The 21,242-nt window shown below is 36.0% G+C and overlaps 2 protein-coding genes and 1 long non-coding RNA gene across 3 annotated transcripts; 2 read left to right on the top strand and 1 right to left on the bottom strand.

The window, feature by feature from the left end:
* Nucleotides 1-4,060: 4,060 nt before the first annotated feature.
* LOC142550260 (protein SPEAR1-like) lies at nucleotides 4,061-5,571 on the bottom strand. The gene is made up of 5 exons (XM_075659496.1): nucleotides 5,189-5,571; nucleotides 5,032-5,103; nucleotides 4,619-4,686; nucleotides 4,391-4,481; nucleotides 4,061-4,295 (listed from the first exon to the last, which is right to left on the bottom strand). Exons 1-5 carry the CDS (start codon nucleotides 5,402-5,404, stop codon nucleotides 4,176-4,178), a joined length of 567 nt encoding a protein of 188 aa, XP_075515611.1. The 5' UTR covers nucleotides 5,405-5,571; the 3' UTR covers nucleotides 4,061-4,175.
* Nucleotides 5,572-10,907: 5,336 nt separating this feature from the next.
* Nucleotides 10,908-11,568, top strand: LOC142548197 (uncharacterized). Its single transcript, XR_012820936.1, has 2 exons — nucleotides 10,908-11,151; nucleotides 11,273-11,568. It is a non-coding gene; the product is annotated as an uncharacterized LOC142548197 (long non-coding RNA).
* A 2,690-nt stretch (nucleotides 11,569-14,258) lies between these two features.
* On the top strand, nucleotides 14,259-19,298 carry LOC142549437 (proteinaceous RNase P 1, chloroplastic/mitochondrial-like). Its single transcript, XM_075658384.1, is given in 8 exon segments — nucleotides 14,259-15,441; nucleotides 15,443-16,173; nucleotides 16,247-16,337; nucleotides 16,429-16,610; nucleotides 16,710-16,830; nucleotides 17,288-17,356; nucleotides 17,835-17,964; nucleotides 18,934-19,298. Coding segments are annotated over 8 exon segments (2,700 nt in total). The 5' UTR covers nucleotides 14,259-14,322; the 3' UTR covers nucleotides 19,191-19,298.
* The last annotated feature ends 1,944 nt before the right edge of the window (nucleotides 19,299-21,242 follow it).

The raw sequence follows: 21,242 nt of genomic DNA, 5'->3' as shown, positions 1-21,242 counted from the left end.
ATAATTTAGTGAACTAACCCCTTAATTAAGGAACTTAAATGAATTTATTTTTCTACTCACCTCAAGTAACTAAAATAATTCCTTAAACTTCCTTATTAACTTAAATGGACTTACTTGCTAGCTAAAATAAATTCTGAAAATGTTTTCCTAAATCTTAAATTTTATCTCTAAACTCCAACTCCAGTCCGGTCTCACTGAATTAACTGAAATGATAAAAATCAAAATACTGCATAAAATAATTAACTTAAGGAGAAGCATTTAAATACTCATGCAATAAAATCATTTTAAAATTTAAATACTAGAATTATGCATGGCTTATACGTAGTCTAAGTTACGGGTTTTACAGAATGTCTACAATCGGAGGAAATCTGCTCCTATGCGTCGATACCACCGAACATCTAGAAATTTGGCAAATCTGCCAATGACTCTTCTATCTTAAATGCTTGAATATAAATATATAAACAAAGCATAATCATAACAAAATATAAACAACAATCTAGTATGTGATTTTGTTGGGAAACTCAAATTGAATCTTATTTGAGTTGTGTCTTCCCAAAACAAAACATGAATTATACCTTTGTCTTCCCGGTCTGACGAAGACGAAGTCTTGTATTCCAATCTGTCCATACCCAGTCTGGCAATGACAATCGCATAAATACAATATCAGTATATAATTCGATTGAAAACCTGTTCTGATCAATACTCAAATCAGTATATAATCTGATCCATATCTGAACAAGGTACAATCTAATTCATATCAACGATATCACGATACAATCGAGATCATTACTGAATCTGATCAATCTAAATCAACTGATGTTTCGACGGCATAACAATACAGTTTCGATAACCCCGTCAATCTCAACATCACAGATATCATACCAGAATTCATAATCAGTATCAATAAAATTCATAATCTCAATATCGGTACACTTAAAATCAGTAACAACACAACTCTGATGTCAAATTTCAGTCAATATCTTTCGAAAATCATAACAATTGCATAACCAGTCTATTCTTTAATGTGACTTCAATTATACAATGTCTACTGTAACAGAAACATCGTATTCGATTCATATTCAATTTTGATAATATCATAATTTCTAATCATGTCTAATCGTAACAAAACTTACGTCTAGTTGTAGCTGTCGTCGCTAGGAACTCGGTACTGTACTCGGATTTCAATTCGGACGGACGGATCTCCAAACTCTTCAATCCCAAATCGAAATCCTACCTCAGAGTCTTTTTCTTCGATTCTTTACCTTAATTCTGAAGAAGGAATCGGTTGTATACGTATATATATATTACATGCAAGATAAGAAAACGTGGCACACTCCTTTGTGCAGCACGTCTCGCGCATATGCACGACCACCATCGGCGCATATGCGCGAGACACAATTCCTTGGCGCGTGTCTCGGCAGTTCTCTCGCGCATATGCGCCCAAGGTTCTGGACGTTCCGCGCATGTGCGCGCATTCAAGCCGCGCATGTGCGCGGATGGTTCTGTCTTCCTCGCGCATGTGCGCCCATACATGTCGCGCATGTGCGCGGGGACTCTTCCTTGCAGCTCATGTCAAATTTTCTTTCGGCTCTCCCGGTCTGATCCGTTCCGTTTATAATCATCTCAATTAATAAATAAATAATTTCAGATTAATCTCAGATTACAGTAATAAAATCTCGGGCCTTACAGGAGATGTCGGCGGGGACCTCGGGAATAATTATATTTTTTGTTTAACAGCTTGCCTATCCTGGAAACGGCTCAGCTGGAGGTAGGTTCCAGCGGCTAGAAAAGCACCACACGTCGCTTGGCGTCCGGTACGCCCCCGGCGGCCCTTGAAAATCCGGAGGATCGAGTGCCGTTCATGCCCTGTCGTACTCATAAATGTATCAGGTCTTCAAGGTGAACGACCTTTTGGTCGATGGAACAATGTAGTCAATGGAAATAGGTAAAATTGATCCTGTAACCTCGGAAAAAAGATTGGCTCCGAGGACTGGGCACGGGGTTCCAGTCCTGAACTCGTCGGCTCTCGGCGGACTGCTCGAGTTGCTCACAGGGTGAGAGCGGGTCGTCGCGTGCCGGTCGGGGGACGGACTGGAAACGGCTCCCTTGGGGGCCTTCCTTGGACGTCGAACAGTAGACTCAGAACTGATATAGACAAGGGGAATCCAACTATTTATTTAAAACAAAGCATTGCGATGGTCCATGAGAATGCTCATGCAATTTGATTTCTGCCCAATGATCTGAATGTCAAATTGAAGAAATTCAACCAAACACGGATAAATGGCGGGAGTAAATATGACTCTCTTAAGGTAGCCAAATGCCTCGTCATCTAATTAGTGATGCGCATGAATGGATTAATGAGATTCCAATTGTCTCTGTCTACTATCCAGCGAAACCACAGCCAAGGGAACGAGCTTGGCAGAATCATAGAGGAAAGAAGACCTGTTGAGCTTGACTCTAGTCCGACTTTGTGAAATGACTTGAGAGGTGTAGGATAAGTGAGAGCCGAAAGACGAAAGTGAAATACCACTACTTTTAACTATTATTTTTATTTATTCCGTGAATCTAATGTGGGGCTATGCCTCTCTTTTTGGACCCAAGGCTCGCCTCGGCGGGCCGATCCGGGCGGAAGACATTTTCAGGTGGGGAGTTTGGCTAGGGTGGCACATATGTTAAAAGATAATGCATGTGTCCTAAGATGAGCTCAATGAGAACAGAAATCTCGTGTGGAACAGAAGGGTAAAAGCTCGTTTTATTCTGATTTTCAGTACGAATATGAACCGTGAAAGCATGACCTAACAATCCTTTAGATAACTGGTTTGTGGCAACGAAGCGTTCATAACGACATTGCTTTTTGATCCTTCGATGTCGGTTTTTCCTATCATTGTGAAGCAGAATTCACAAAGTATTGGATTGTTCATCCACCAATAGGGAATGTGAGCTGGGTTTAGACCGTAGTAAGACATGTTAGTTTTACCATATTGATGACAAGCGTCGTAATAGTAAATCAACCTAGTACGAAAGAACTGTTGATTCACACAATTGGTCATCGCACTTGGTTTAAAAGCCAGTGGCCCGAAGCTACCGTGCGCTGAATTATTGCTGAACGCCTCTAGGTCAGAAGTGATGATTCTCCCGACCTAAGGTTATTTTCCCCAAGTTTTCATATGCAAGGACTACATTCCCGGTGTTGAATTTGTATTTACTCGTCCGAAAATTTCATGAAACTCAAGGCTAGCCAAACCTCAACAGTGTCTACTTTCCCCGCTGATTCTGCCAAGCCTGTTCTCTTGCCTGTGGTTTCGCTGGATAGTAGACAACGACAATGAGAATCTCGTTAATCCATTCATGCGTGTCATTAACATACATGTGGAGTTACCAATCGCCACAGTGAATGTCAATGTTGTGTCTGAGCAGGATATAAAGTTTCCAAACGCTGGTAGTAGCAAATATTCAAATGAGAACTTTGAAGGCCGAAGAAGGAAAGGTTCCATATGAACGACACTTGCACATGAGTTAATCGATCCTAAGGGTCGGGGAAATTAGGTTTTCCTTGTATCAATTTAGGTATCACATTTTACTTCACAAATTACATCATAAAAAATATTAACTTCAAACTATATTTTTTGACATTATCAAATAATCAAATTTGAGTCTTTGAAGGGTAAAATCAAGTATTTCTTCCCAAAGTATTGTTTACGTCAAAACACGTTTTAAGTTTAAATACGTAAAATATTTATGCGGACTAAAATTAATTAATTGATTTTTATAAAACGTATGTAATGTGACCCCCTATCATTTAGTCCAATTCAAACGTAAGTATGTGATCACCTATCATTTATGAATAATGGTGAATGTTGCATTTAGTAGCTATTTTGTCAAATTTAATTTGTTTCCCTCACCCATAATACACACACACACAGTGGATTGAGAATCTTTTCAACTCAAATTACACGGGGGACACAAGCAACTAATGCTTTATTCTTGAATTTGTGCAAAATTTGATTTACCCCGTAATATATATATATATATATATATATATATATGTTCAACTTACGGATGCATGATCAGTAAGAAACCAGCAATAACATCAATTAACCCACTTTTTTTTGTTGAAAAAATAATAAATTGTGTAAATTAAGATTACTAGTGTATAGTTTCTCAAGGTGATCATATCAGAGCCTGAGCTCCAGATCTATATCTTTAGAATTAGAAGATTGATGATCAGAAATTTGGCAATTGGTATAAGCGAACAAATCGGTCCGGCCTTCCTTTTTCTTTCTGTTGAATGATCCCTACGAAATCCATGGCAACAAAGACAATGAATAACATGTGGTAGGGTGTGTATATAAATTAAATTGTATATATATATATATATATATGTATGTACCTCAACTTCGGGGTCGAAAAAAGATGTAGTCATGCTATTTGGCAGCACAAAATGATGTTTTTCTAAGCCTGCGTTGCCTGGTTGCCATCTTCTGTTTAAGGGCAGAAAGATATATATTACATTTCTCATTAGAAATTATATTAATTCAAGATTAACAGTAAGATATAGTGAGTAAATTTAACGTTCCATTGGGAAGGAAGAAGTTGCTAAAAGATTCTTTACACAAACCTTGCAACATCGCTGGATTGGGATTCTCCATATGTAGTACTTGCCACTTCGAAATCTTGAAATCCCATCTAAATAAACTAAAATGACTTAATTACGTGTTTGGATGATTTAATCACAAGCTCGAATCAAGAGATTACCAAATAAAAACATTGACTTAGAACTCGAGCGTGGCTAAAACTCAGAAAATATTATAGGGTTATAACTAGGAATATTGAACAAACAAGAACTTAAAGCCCTCAAACATGCATCCAATATCATCAAATCCCAGTACATGTATGTATATAATTGATCATATATGTTCACGTACGAAGTTTTTTTTACAGCCATTGAATAAAATTTGTAGAAAATTGTATTGATTTAGCATTCTTTTTATTTATAACATTATACGAAAAACATCCGTACGTAGTATGTACCATGATCACTTGGTAAGATACAGGAAAGCCATAAGAAGGCGAAGAGAACAAATTTCGCAGTCCCATGTCCTCCTGCGGATAGCCATAACGAATATTTTTTCATGGCCGCATCATCAAAAACACCGAATTCTGTACATATATATGTATATATATATACCTGAATGAAATTCTGGGCATAAGGGATATGAAATGTAGGAAGATAATTGCATTCCATCTGACTATGTAGCCTAATCTTCTCAAGCTGAGCAACTCCCAGTCCTCTCTGTGGCTGTTTAGGCTTATCCGAACCGTTCTTTTTCGATTTTCTTGATGATGAAGGAATCCTTGCTACACATCTACCATTTGCATCCGATCCAAAATAATTTCTTCCCATTTATTTTTTCTAATTTGTTATGAAATAATTTCTTGAAAACTAATTATCAGTATTGATCCGTGGATTCAGAAAGATATATATATTTGATTTTTGAGCATCCCAACCGGCAGGATCGACTTTAAGCTGTCAAAACTCTGCACTAAGTGATAATTAATTGCATTGCTGGATCTGAAGATTGCGTCTAGATTTTATGTGATTCATTTTTTTTTTTTTTTTACATTTATGCTTTGGATGAGATCTATACCATTATTTTATCATTGCATTTGCTATTCCATAATTCCGTTTGGAGTACACTCATTGTCTCTTTACGAGTTAATTTTTATTTGTTAGTTGTCTCGCATCGATTGGATAAAATCCATTGGAATTGTCTATATAGACTTTGACAATCTTCTTTCTTGAGCTAGTTTTTTGAGTTGAGATAGGTCAAAATCTCAATCTTAACGATTTTTTTCTCTCTTTTTTAGATTTATTATACTATTTTATTTGCAAATAAAAATGGCGAAACTCATGCTTTTCAAGATTTTACCATATAAAACTTAAATTAATATAGCATCATATTTTAATATTTACATTTTAGGAAAAAAATCTTAGGTATTTGATGATAGCAGTAATGTTATATATATAATATTTGAAAATATTATATAAATAATACGTATCTCTTTTTCATGGATGACCCAAATAAAAGATCTGTATCACAAAAACGATCCGTGAGACCGTCTCACACAAGTTTTGTCAATATAAAAATTAATGTAGTGGCAATATTTACCAGCTCACCTCCATCACTTTTTGACATTTTAATATCTAAATTATTCAACTCCACCCTTAATAAAATAATAATGTCGTGAATTGCGATCTTTGCACCTACCATCTCACCCTATTTTTTAGATTAAAATAAGACCATATAGAGAGTTTCAATAATTAACTAGAGCTCAAGTGGTTTAATTTTTATTTTTTAACAAAAATTATAACTAATTAGATCGCTCGAAATTCGATCTAACAGAACTCGATCGATCATGCATAAATTTGAACCATGTTGTATTATATTATAATTATATTTAAGAAGTATTACACAAACTTTGTATAATTTAGAGTTGTGTTAAATATCCATCTTGTATAATAAGAATAGAAGCAAAGAAATAGCCTCGGGGTATAGACGAGTTGGTTAGGCTTGAGGTGACATGAGTAGTTGATATTCATGATGTCGCATTAATTATTGACTCTTGTATGGAACATAGTTCTCACCGAAATATTGTGGGGTATATTCTGAGAGTTAGTGTTTGTTGTCCTCTCCCTCGGGTCCCCGTCTATTCGTGCACATCCTTTAATTTACTTTCACGTCTGGATCAAGAGGTCTTAACTCATATAAGAGGGTTTACCACAATCGATAAACCTTTTCTTTCGTTTTTCGACCGAAGCAAAGAAAGAAATAAAGAAAAATTTTACTTATTTATGATGATATTGTAATAAATCGTTTCCTAAGGATGATTTAACAGACAGTTTGTTCTTTTATCGGATCACATTTAGTTCAACCTTTGAATCAAGTCTTTCGCTAGAGATAACAACAGACAACATTTGCTTCTTCTGCTACAAAAAAACTGGATATTTCCCGGTTGTTCCAAAGTTTCTTAAAAGATTGTACTAAAATTTAAAGTCGTCAACATATATCATACATTAAAAAAAAAGTTTATAAATTTTTGTCCCACTTAATCTCACGTGTGACTCGAGTTCTTTACCAAATTAAAACTTTAACTGTTGTGATGCAACTCGAAATTAATTTAATATGTTTTATACTCTTGTTTAAATTCACAAAATATTATATGATTTCTTTCTAAAATTTTAATTATTTAGCCACGTAGGTGAAATTTTTTACAACTTACTGTATTTTAAAATATTTGATGCTATTTATTCTACTCGTTTCTTATTTATTATAGGTGGATGAGCGCATGTGTATCTAAAATGAATAATATATATAATATTAATATAAAGTAAGCTACATTCAATCTTAGAAGAAAACTTGATACTTATTAATTTGAATAATATAAGATTATATTCAATGCCAATTTAAATATAAATCCGATAAGACAAATTTAATAGTATAATGCTTTTTCATGAAAACCATTACATAATTCGTTTTGGTATTATCTGTGTAGTAAGTTAATGATGGGTTAAAATGATAAAATTTGTCAATATCATAGTTTCTTCCAATATGTTGTTGCTTGATTATTTTTTCTTGAATTGGAATAAAATAAATTATGTTTCAAAATAGAAATTTCGGCATGTCCTCCCCGTAAGTAGGACATCCCAAAAATTTTCAAACTACACAAACAACATTTATATACTCGAAATAAATTCATAACATCAATTCACAAACCTACAACCGCACTGACCAGGACTACCACATGCAGAGCCGACAAGGCTCGATCACACAACTATCAATCCAAAATATCGTAAAAATAACAGTACAGCTACACAGGGCATTCCCTGGCAAAAGTATGACTCGATGATATAACACACACACACACACACACACACACATATATATATATATAGATGAGAACTCTTAATTGACAACCCAACTACTGGGCACCGCTACCTGACGCTTCACCAAATGCATCAAAGCCTCCTGGATAACCTGCTATGGCATAAAAAACAATCACAACATAAAAAGAAAAGAAGGGTCAGGTCCCAGTACGACGAACCATTAAAATTATGACAAATATAACAGATATGAAATAAAATCAAGTAAAATGCAATGCAAAGCGTGTCGGTAACAACAAAATAACGGATACCAAAATGGAGTCCAAATGAAACTGTATCAGCAACAGAACAGTGGCCACCCAGTGCCAGGAATGCAGCAACGAAACATCAAGCCGTCGCTCATCCATGCACGTAGCATCGAGGGTCCGGTAGCGACCCAATCACTCCTCGTGCAGTCATCAGGAGTGTGCTAATCCTATCACTAGCTCCATCAATGAGATGTCAGGAGTGATCTAATCCTATCACTCGCTTCATAGATGACTCGACATCTCAACATATCAATAATGATAGCAATCAACGGATTCAAGTCTTGAAATACTATGCACTAACAGTATCAACTCAAATAAATGCCTGAATGCAATCACGTTATTCACAGAAGCACATAAGGCACGCCACAATTCATTACCAAAATACTTAATGTCATTCCACATTATTATAGACTTCATAATGAAATAATTTATGCATACCTCAACTGAACACCTAATTTACCACTAAAATATTTTAAAGATTTCTCGAAGAATCCGATCTTGTGGTAAATAATGCATTTTATATCAAGTTTAATTTATTTTTCAATATTTGATAATTTAGTTTAAAATTCTAAAAGTCCATAATTTAGGCTTTAAAATTTCTAAAGTTAATATACGACAATTCTATAGCATATAAACCTCTAATTATTGAACACTAAAATTTGAAAACCCAATTATAAAATTCTGAATTTCCGAAATTATGTCCAAATAAATTCTGAAATTTTAGTTAATATCTCCGATTAGCTCTGATATACCACATACAATCAATAATGCAATATATATTAATTGTTGGAACTCAAATGAATTAAAATACCCAAAATTCGACCCTAAAATATGAATTATACATTTGAAAGTTTCAAATATTGTTTTAAGCTTCGAATTCAAGTTTCAAACTATATAACCCAAGGTTTCCTCCTGATTTTCCGGCGAAAATAAGCGGCGGTCAGCTATGGCCGTGGTTTGGATTCGCGATTTTTCTTGCAAAAAGGGTATCAATAGAAAGCTAACATCGATAGCTTCCCAAATTTATATTTAACTTAATTTTTGGGCAATCGAAACGGCAACAATTGACAGATGAAGTTTAGAAATTCGTTGAAGAACTAAGAAAAGCTTCGGCAGATGCATACATGGAGAGAGAAAAGAAGATTCACGTTTCTTCTTTATTAGTATTATTTTTTTAAACTGGCTTAAAATTGGGCTGGGCTTTAGGAAATATGGGTTGGGCTCTAACAATTGGTCAAAGACCGCATCGAACCGGGCCGAGCCGGCTAGCCACACGTGTGTGTTTTCCACCGAGACTCAGCCTATCAGTGTTTTCCCCTTCTAAAAACTTCTGATATCCCTGGGGCTTAAACCCTTAACTCAAACTTAGAGTTAATATGTGGGACAAGTTTTTTCTTGACACATTTTCCAAAGTTCATTAACTATTCATCGGTGAGTCGACGCTACCCACAAGGGTACTGCCCCAACCCATACATCATCCGACATGTGGTATTGCTTTACAACTATTGGACTAATGGTTAGAAGTAATTTTTTTCCTTGAATTGTAATAAATATTAACTCCCCACAAACCATGGTTCGGTCACAGTTGAGAAGAGTGGTAAATATTATTATCCCACCCACAATTTCATCTTCCAGAGGAAAGCGGCGAAGCTAGATCTGGAGGCTGGAATGTTCGAAAGCTACATCCGCAGTTGAAGATCGTCGGAACGTTGAACTGTTACGTTGTTCATGAGGCGACTGACTGAGAAGAGATCGCCTATTGTGGCTAAATCGAGGAAATATGGATGCAGCTCTGTAGAAGACGTAGTTTTGGCAGGGATATGCCGATTGGTTTGCTGCGCAGGTGTGTCCTATGGTGCTGGGTTGAGCTTGGATATGGATGTTGCAGAGGAGGAGGAAGAAGAGTGTGGCTATTACATGGATTGATTTGGGTTTCATTGTTGTCTGATTCGGAGGGTGGTTTTCTGAAGTTTTGTTAGCCATTTATACATTATATTTTCTGGTAAAATAATCAAATGACTACCAAAGTCAGTCATGGCATGTACGTATGAATAGGGGTGAGCATTCGGTCGGTTCGGTTACCGATCGAACCGAATTAGCCATAACCGAACCGAACCGAAATATTTAGCCATAACCGAATCGACCGAAATATTTTTCATAATCGATGAAAATCGAACCGAATTAAAATCGGTTCATTCGGTCGGTTACCGAATTAACCGATTAGTTTTTTTAAAAAAATTGTGATTTAATTTTAATTATATATGTAATTTTTCTTGAATACTACCATCTACATAAATGCATAAAAACATAAAATCACACACATCACAAATGTATAAGTTTTGTTTGAACACAATTAATACATATTATATAGATTTTAAAATTAAAAATTAAAATATATATAAAAATTGATAAATAATAAAAAATTATTAAATAATAGTATTTATTATATCGGTTAATTCGGTTAACCGATTTCAAAATTTTGAAAACCGTAACCAAACCGAATTAACCGATATAACCGAATTTTTTTAATTTGAAAACCGAATTTCCGAAATAACCAAACCGATTTCTGAATTGGCTCGATTCGCTCGGTTAATTCGGTTTAACCGAAATCTTGCTCACCCCTACGTATGAAGCTGTGTTTACTATGAAGTTAACACTTGAAGCAGCAATATCCAGTTTAGGGAAAGTGTCAACCCAAATAGAAAAGGATTAGAAACTCATACCACATTCATCCTTAACAATACGATAGAAAATGAATAACATTAGAGGGTGACCGTAAATTTCTAAATTACCTGAGATGAGAAATTTGCCAATCTAGAAGCCTTCCAACCTCGTCGATCTTGTTGTGTACAATTAACTAATTTCTTACTGTGCTTCTTCATGGTTTTGTTGTGCTATCTTCAATGTAGGTTTGAGTCGAAATTATTATATCTCCTCACGACAAAGCTATCTGTCGCGATGGTAAATTTTTTAATTTCGTGTTCTATATTCATTTACCCATTTTTAATTAGAACTTATGTTATTGTTTTTTGTATATCATGCTTAGTTATTGAATTTTTTGTAAAATTTTATTTTGATGTAGGAAAAAACATATGTTGTTTTTAATGGGAGAAAACCCGGTGTTTATGAGCGCTGGGAAGAGGCTCAAGCACAAGTTAATGGCTTTAGAGGTGCTTGCTACAAGGGATATCGCAATAAAGAAGAGGGCATTGAGAGCATATGATGAATAGATGAAGAAACCTTTCATTGCTGCTGGTTCGAGTTCAACGTCCGCTCCAATTTCGAGTGCAACGTTCGCTCCAAGTTCTAGTTCAACGTCCGCGCCAAGTTCGAGTTCAACGTCCGCTCCAAGTTCGAGTTTGAAAAAAAAAACAAAACGAGGAAATAGCTCAATTGGTTGATGCTCAAGTAGAGTTAGCACGTGAGCATCAGATAAATGCATTAAGAATGGAGGATCTATCCGAAGAGTTGAAAGTCTTGCTGGAATCTCTACAATTTCATGATGATGACTAGAGTTCTTCTTGGTATTGCTATGGTGTCCTCTTTAATATTGTAATATGTAAGATATAATTAAGTTAGCAGTAGCTTAAAATTCTCTAATATTGTCAAGAATTTGTGTAAGATATATTTAAGTTAATGCTTTATTACTTTTGTTTAAGATATATTTTATGAATGCTTAATTTTTGTCGCTTAGAAGAGCTACTGGTTGACTGATTCTCTATCAATTTAAAGAATAGTCTAGTGATGATGGTGAATGGTTTTGGTGCTACTGTGAACAGCCTTTTTCACAAAGTGAACACAATTTCTCATATTGAAGACATTCACAACTTTTTTTGAAAATTCAATTTCATCATTCGCCCGTTACAAATCCAAAGTAGTTATGAAGTTGGTAATTCTTTGGTTACGTACAGGTATGTTAAGCTATTTCAGCTTTGTATATAAAAATCTTAGAAACTAGAACATCATCCCCATACAATATGTAATATATATAAAGTTGTTGAATCAAGAATAGGATTCCTTAAAACATACATACACTAAGAAAGTGGAAGATTAGCCGGCCAAGGAAGCAACTTCTTATGGGCCAAGTCAAGCCTATGATCATGAGGGCAATGCCCAACACCTTCCAACAAGTCCAGATCACATTTGGTAGTCGAGCCGGCAACTATGCTAAGTATTTCCCCACCGGTCCATCTATTGGGGTCAGAGGATCTCTATCACCCCACAGAACCAAAATGGGTGAGCTAATATTTGGCACCAACTGCTCTGGATTCGGGCCTGGTGGTCCTGTCACGATTGAAATGAAGGCATCCAGAGCTCATTCGTCCTCCGCTGGTTTCCGAATAATCTGACATTTTTTAAGAAACGAACACATACATAGTAAAAAAAGAAGGTTTATAGGGAATCATCCATATTTTCCACCTTACAACCCACCCAGTTAATTTTGGGTTATCTGATGTTTTTCTAAGTTCATATGTACGGTTAGCAATCTAAACATCTTCAAGAAGTCTTGGTAAAATTTTACGAAGTTCGAAAATTGAATGCTCAAAAACCACAGAAAATACAGGTAACAGATATGACAACAAGAAACAATTACCTCGACAAGGACCTCATTCCTTACTTGTGATGAATGAGGACCCTGAAACTCATTCCTTATCATCACACGGCGTCTCATCATCTACACTCAAATTCTGGACAAGGTTGAATATTTCATCTGTTGCTGTATAAACCAACTTATACAAACTTTTTCTCGCATCCTCATGAGGTTTGCTCAATTGAGTTAGATCATAACAGGTGAGTTTGATCAGGTGCAAACATCTCATGATTATACTCATCCAAAAATCTACTCACCCGCCATTCACCCCTTTTTTCCCTTGTAATTTTCAATTTGGCTTTACATTTAGTTATAGTTATCAACTTTTGATAAACTGGAATCATTTTACTGTTAAACTATGTGCGACGACGAGGATAGTGGTGGTGAGGCAAGGGCATTCGCCGGTGTGGTGGTTAGGACGGAGGAGAAGTATAGCGGTGGCGAGGACGGAGATGCTCGCTGTTGTGGTGACGGAGATGTGATGGCCACAACGGTGGCTTTCCTCGGTGGGAGTTCGCCGATGTGGTGACGGCGACGTGGTGGCGAGGACGAGGGAGAAGGACAGCGGTGGCGAGGACGGAGATGCTCGCTGTTGTGGTGACAGAGATATGATGAACGGTGGCCTCCCCCGGTGGGTGGTGGGTTGGCGGCGATGTACTGAGATGGGGAGGTGAAATTCGAATTTTGTTGGTCGAAGTTTGAAAGAGAATTTGAGAGCTACCGTGAAATTTTTTAAGAAAAATGGTGGGAGTCCCAAAATTTGAATGGACATAGATCTAGATCGAGGGCGAGATCTAAATCTAAACCATGGTTGAAAATTACAAGATAAAATAATTTCAAAATAAATAATAAATTATGACACATGTCAGTCATTGAATGACTCAGGGCACTGCCCTTAAGCCCAGAATTGACTTAACCTTATTCATCTTCTTCATCTATCCAACATTCTATTCTTGTACATACAAATATAAGTGTAATACATTCGTAATTAAAAATCTTGTTTTTCGTTATAAATTTTTTCCCAGACTTTTAATTATTTAATTTGGTAGTTAATACCGATATTTATTACACAGATTTGTGTACTTAAAAAATCATATATGAGTAGTTTGGGTACTCAAAAATCATATGTTAGTACCAAATCTAAAACATTCGATACTCCCATGTCATATAATAATTTAAGGTTGTGTATCGATTTTCATCTGAAAAAAGACGAGTCGTTAATATAAATACTTGTTATACATGTTTGGGTATTCAAAAATCATATATTAATATTGAATCTGAAATATTTAATACTCAAATATTATATATTAGTATCATATATTCGATGTTTTACACTAATTTTTATCAAAAAAAATATAAAGTGCAGAAACATTTTTCAATTGATCAGAAAATACACATTTTTTTCTTACAACTATTGTTAGCAAATAAAAATACGTTGAAAAAAAAAAAATCCTAAATTCGAATTTTATCTGATTGGTAACTTATACAACGTCACCGAAGATGGATAGGGAGGTTTTCGAACGGCCACATATTGCTTGGGGATGGCTTCCTTCGCCTTCAAACCGCTGCCACAAACTCAGCTCCATTTCTCCTACTCCTGTCGCTGTAAGTACTCATCTAATCATCAATCTCTCGGTTTTCCACCCACTACGGACACTCCAGAGCCGGGGATTGCGCCACTTCAAGTTAAAGCACAAGTTGCCGCGCACTTGGAAACGAGGTTGTCCGAAGACACGGGGGGTGGACTCTCAAAAAACAGCATTAATACTTGCTCTAACGATTATATTAATTCAGGGTATTCTTCTTTTACTTCGGTTGATAAAAATGATGGTAGTAAATTTGACAAGAGGAACCTTGGTGCTGAGAAACCTGCTGGGAGAAGAATGGTGCCGAGGGATAGACTTAACGAGAATGTATCGAGTTCTAACAGGAAGAAAGAGGTGGTTTCTAGATTATCTTCCACGAGGTTTAAGGAGAAAAAAGTGTTAGACATTAACGAGAAGATTATCGTTTTTCAAGAGGGTACTAAGGATGCTACGGATAAAAGATTCCTGAAAAATCGGTTGGAAGTCAGAAATGAGGAGAAGCTGACTAAGAAACCTAAAGTCGATTCGGCGGAAGTAACTCTGAGAGTTGGATTAGAGTTGTGCTCTAAAAGGGGTGATTTCTTGGGTGCCATTAGATTATATGATTTGGCTAGGACGGAAGGCGTTAAGATGGGGCAGTACCATTATGCCGTTCTGTTGTATCTTTGTTCTTCTGCCGCCACTGGTCTGGTTCAGCCAGCGAAAAGCGGGAGCGGAAGTAGGAGTCTGAGACACGTTAAACCGTCAAAAGAAATTCCTGTTATTGATTCTGAACCATTGAATGTATCTGGTGGAATAGGAAAAGGGTGTTATGCAGGACATAGTTTGCATGAACAAGACGAAGGAGAGAATCCTCCTATTGAACAATTGAGAAAAGATAAGTTCCTTGGGAATGGTTGTACACCCGAACTTGCAAATGGTCATTCAAATGCTAGTTTTCAAGGGGAAGCTTATTCAAGGAGTTTTTTGTATGGATCCATGGAGATCTACGATGAAACTTTAGATGCCTTGGTTCAATCAATGAAGAGGATTGCTGATTCTATGAAGATTAAAGATGACAGAGGTGCCGGTCACTGGAGTTCAAGTGAGTGAAGATTTAAAAAGAATTGCCCTCCAGAAGGGATTTGAAATATTTAACCAGATGTGTGTTGAAAAAGTTCCCATGAATGAAGCCATACTTACGTCTGTGGCCAGAATGGCTGTATCTTTTGGTGATGGTGATAGGGCCTTTGATATGGTAAAGCAAATGAAGGAATATGGTTTAAATCCTAGACTACGATCCTATGGCCCTGCTCTAACTATTTTCTGCAGTAATGGAGATGTTGAGAAAGCATTCATGGTCGAAGAACACATGTTGGAGCATAATGTCAATCCAGAGGAGCCTGAACTGGAGGCACTTCTAAAGGTAAGTGTAGAAGCTGGAAAGAGCGAAAAAGTATATCACGTGTTGCACAAACTTAGAACAACTGTGAGGCAAGTTTCACCAGCTACAGCAAATTTGATCGAGAGGTGGTTTAAGAGCAAGGTAGCTTCGAAAGTGGGTAAAAGAAAATGGGACCGGGAATTGATTGCTCGAGCAATTGAAAATACAGGAGGGGGATGGCATGGAAAAGGCTGGTTGGGCAAAGGGAAATGGACTGTCTGCCGGTCTCCTGTTGATTCTGATGGCTCATGCAAGTCCTGTAGTGAAAGGCTAGTAACTATTGACCTTGATCCCGAAGAAACCGAAAAATTTGCACATTCGGTGGCATCTATAGCCTTGCAAAGAGAGAAAAATTCAAGTTTTCAGAAATTTCAAGTATATCAGTGCATTTACTTTCTTCTCTATAAACAGAGTAATTTGAAGGTGTAACAAACTGAAAGCTGCACCATCTTGCAGGATTGGCTTCGATTACTATGGACCATTCGAAGCCGTGGTGGATGGTGCAAACGTTGGCCTAAACAGCCAGAAAAGATTTAAACCATCAAAGGCAAGTGCTTGCGGAATATGAAAAATTTGTAACCCTCTGTTTATTTTTTATCTGGTAAAAAAATTGTGGTGGTTGGCCATGTCTTCCATAGGTCAATGCTGTTGCGAATGGAATTCGCCAAATGCTGCCTTCCAGAAAATGGCCACTGATCATACTGCATAATCGGCGTATTGCTGGGGATAAGATGGAAGGTTCTCTCAATAGAAGTTTCATTGAGAAGTGGAAAAATGCAGATGCTCTCTTTGCTACTCCGACCGGATCAAATGATGATTGGTACGAGCTGCTCATCATAGTTTCTACCAATAATATAATGTCATTAATTCTTCATGATGATTGGTTAGATTGACGGCCTACAAATTGATCTTTATTCAGGTATTGGTTGTACGCGGCTATAAAGTTCAAATGCTTGCTTGTCACTAATGACGAGATGAGAGATCACCTGTTCCAATTACTGGGCAATGATATTTTTCCTAAATGGAAAGAAAGACATCTGGTGAGCTATTGCATGTAAAAGGTGGAAGCCTATTTAATCAAGTTCAGCAATTATACAAGTGGTATTTTTCTTGGTCGAATGAGTCTAGAAACTTAAACTATATAACTACCAAAAAATAGTTCAGACAATGTGAGCTTCTTTTGTACTTTTGATAATAGTGGTAGTGTGCTACTGATCGTCATATCCCTCCATTTATTAATTCTCCCTATTTTGTAATGGGAATATATGGTGTTTAATCATCGTATCTAGTCACTTTTCAGAGATGACATGGACAAGGGCAATCAAATGTGTATCAGTAGGTTAAAATTTTTCTATGGCTATATTCTGTTGTTTATTAATAAGCTAATCTCTGTTTGCTCGTTGATCCTGTGAGAAACTTGAAAGCTATGATGATACTCTTTTATCTTTCATTGTTGTAATATATTATTGAGATTGCCTTTATTTTTTTTTACTGAAGATACGCTTCAGCTTTGATGAAACGGGCCCTATATTTCACATGCCACCTCCTTGTTCTGTAGTAATACAGGTCAGTCTTTCTTAACTTAACTTGCTGGAGTATTTATCTTCAACAATTTGATATACCAAACTAAATTCTGACGTGCAGGTAGCAGAAACTTGTTTTCATGCAGAGACTTAGGCATGTTCTGACTTGTGCTAGGATCAATTATAGGAAACTAGAAAAGTGAAAAAAAGCAATAAGATAACTATACCTAAACCCTTTTTCAATTGAAAAAGTGAAAAACATACCTCACAGAAGTCTTATGTTCTTACAAAAATTATGTTACAAGAACTAACAGAGAAACTGGGTATAGTGTATTCTAAGGTTTCTTAGACTCCCCAGGTTCTATCAACATGAGTACGCATGTGAGTGTGGTTCTTCAGACGTACAAGAGACCAAAACCAGACATTTAAGTCTCAGTTGTCTTGATGCATTCTCATAATTGGTTTTAAGCCCTTGAGGAATTATGGTAAGACTCATTCCACTTGATGTATTTGGTTGACAGGAGTCGGAGAAGGGCCACTGGCATATTCCCATTGCATCAGAAGTGGAACAAGAGGACCAGAGATTATGGTTATGCTGTACACGTGCAGACTCGAGATTGCCACAGCTGGATTTTGAAGATTTAAATGAAGGTAAATGCAAATGAAGATTGGTTATAGCTGAATGAGGGACTGTTTTTCTGTCTTTTTCTTCTGATTTTACATCATAACTGGGTACAAATTAAGATTGTCCTCTCTAAACCTGACTTTTAACAAAAGGAAGACGCTTTGTGGGGAATTGGGACCATGCTCGTTTAAATCAAGATTGTGACTTGAGTTCTAAATTCTTTAGTTTCATTTATGCCTACCCTATCAGGATTTAAAAACCTTATATGGATCATTATTGTGTTTCCATCCCAAAGGGGCAGACAAATGAAACTAATTGAGCAAAATGTAGGAGAAAGCTGGCACCAAGCAGCCAATTAAATGTGAAGAAAAGTTGGTAGCCTTAGTTATCCTATTTATTTGTAAAATTGGTTAGGAACTACATCATATTGGGTTAAACTTGACATATATGAATCGTCAGTTTACCCAAATGGATTGAAAAGTCAATGTATTCTTGACCTGTAGGGCTTTATGTAGATTTTTTCAGTTTCCCCTTTAAAAATTCGTAAAGTTATAGGACCTTACGATCCACGTCAAGATCCTAGCATTTTCGAAATCATGAAAGGTAAAAAGACTGTCACGGAGAACAATCACTAAGGTCATTATTACATTCAACAATAATAAGTTGGATTCATAACCACCTTAGTTTACTTGGGTGATAGGGAGATGTATTTAAATTAAATTTGTTCTTGCTTAACTTTGTTTGAAAACAATTTAGATTCTGTCGTGGGTAATTTCCCAGCTGCCACAATCTCTAAACATAAACAAATGGTTTATATCATGTGACATTGGGTTTATGTTTTTATTCTTGTTCTGTTTCATACTGTCATCAGATAAATTGACAACATTTTATACACTTTTTTGTGATTCTATATGAGCTGCAAATCAACTCGTTGTCCATAAAAGCTAATCGATTTGAGTTATTTGGTAAGTAACAAATTGTGGCATCTGATGCAGATCGAGAAACTCCGTCCAAACTTGATGTCTCGAAAGGATCGTGCCTTTCTCGCAAGAAAAAGGGAGAAGCAAGATCAAGTGGCCCGACGAAAAATCAAGGTGACAACCATGAGCAAATCCAAGAACAACTTCAAAAATTATATTCAAATATCAAAACTATAATATTACCATCCGCAAAGTTTGATCATCACTCCATCATCCCCGAACTTGAGGCTGCAGAGAAAATTGGGAAATGTTCGATTGATTTCCAAATATGAATGAAGTGAGAGTCAGTGGCAAAGTTTTATCTACCCCTGCTAGTTATTCTGCATTCTTTGGATTTCTGAGCTTTTAGAATAAAATTTTGGTGATTCTGTCTATTTTTACCCCATTGTATTTTTATTACTGGATCAAGAAAATGCAGGGATATTTTCTTGAAGTTGGTGGCGAATCAATTCGCAGGAACAAACATCCGCCACCAAACGGTCCTCCGAAATTTGCGGATTATTTAATTATTAAATCAAGATCACTGCTTGCGAAAGTGGATCATTATTCTTTTTCTATTATATTATATTATATACATATATATTTTATAAATAAATAAATGTTTCCGACATAGATACGGGGACGCCACCTTTCTTCTTCTTGCTTGGGACTGAACTGTAAAGAAAATAGAAATTATCTCCATTAACTAATTTCTGATTTAATAATTGGAATTCATACTTCTTCTAATGTCTTCACCGCCGCCGGGAGCCTTCGAGTAGAGGTTCTCCACCTGCACCATTCGGTGGCACATCGAGAGCTCCGTGGTCCTCTACGTCATTGTTCGGTGGGGTGTTAAGCAACATCGTACTTCTCGATTAAAAAAATTATTGTAAAATCAATGAACGATGTCATGTGAAAATATAGTAGGTAAAATTAAAACAGTAAAGTTTCATTTTGGCCAAGAACACATTCTTAGTTCTGCAAGAAGGTCTAGAATTGAGCCATATTGCTTCTCATCGGAATCATTAAAAGTCGCATGCTTATCTTCAACATTCATTGTTTCATAATAGGAATAGGTTACAGATAACTCCCACAGTGATCCACCAAATCAGTTCGATTAGATTGTCTCATTGGACCTAGTTTTTGGGATATGCAGTCAGCGTATGTTGGATTTTCCTTCGCACCAATTTATTTTATAAACTTACGTTCCATTCCCCTTGTTAGGATTATTTTGTCCGACAAATGATCGAAATAATAAGAATATCATAATTATATGTAAAACAGAGAATTTGTGTTTAATCAGAATTAAGTGTTGTGCCAGATGTTACAACATCTCGGACAACATGCAGCGGAACATTATATTTTGTAACACAAATTCACTTTAAATAAATAGATGGACTAGATTAAATTTGCACAAGTATAAATACTTGTGCGGTGCCTTATGGCAAAAATTAATCACTAGAAAACCAAACCGTTTACAAAAACTTATCACTAGTGGTTAAGACTAAAATCAATTTCCTCAACAAGTTGAGAAAACAAATGCTTTCTAAAAACAAACAACCAGAATAAAACTAAAACAAGAAAGCAAAAACGTGTTGCCAAACAGTAGATCCACGAGAAGCAATCTTCGGTCAACTTCTTCCCAGATGTTGTCCGCAGATGTTCTCAACATTCACAGCAACACCCTATCACAACTCTTTAAATACAGCACGTCTCTTGAATAAGGTTTTCTCTGAAACTTTGAACGTGCACACATGAGTGAATATTGACCGAGAGAAAGAAGCCGCAAGAAAAACTCTCCACGAAAATCTTCTCACGTGAAAACTCTTCACGAAAACTTCCCACGAAAAACACTCCGACTCCACGAAAATTTTACACACAAACTCTCTGAATTTTTCCCACGAAAATTCTTTCTTTTAAGCTCCCAAGAAAATCACCTCCACGAAAATCCTATACGTGAACTCCTCCACTAAAACTCTCTCGCTTCTTTTTAATCTTCATCTCTTTTATTTATAATTCACTTCATCTCACAAGAAAATCTACAAAATAAAGAAATCAAGAGTTAAATCAATAATATAATATCTTCAAAATCTTTATCATAAATATAATATCTAGAAAAGTCAAATCCAATATTCCATATAATCTTATCAAGAATGAAATTAGACTTAAGGAAGATATTATATCACAATAAAATCTTAACATAATTATCTAGAAAGGCAAAACCATAATTAAATATTATACTCAATCAAATCAACAAGGAAAAGATAATATTAGGGAAATAAATCAATAAGATATATCAATTAAAATTAGGAATATATATTTCCCTTTAATCTTCCCCTTTTTGC

The sequence above is a fragment of the Primulina tabacum genome, chromosome 6 (assembly GCF_025594145.1).
Source record: "Primulina tabacum isolate GXHZ01 chromosome 6, ASM2559414v2, whole genome shotgun sequence".
NCBI lineage: Eukaryota > Viridiplantae > Streptophyta > Magnoliopsida > Lamiales > Gesneriaceae > Primulina > Primulina tabacum.
The sequence above is the reverse complement of the archived record's forward strand: the minus strand, read 5'-3'. Positions and strand labels throughout refer to the sequence as shown.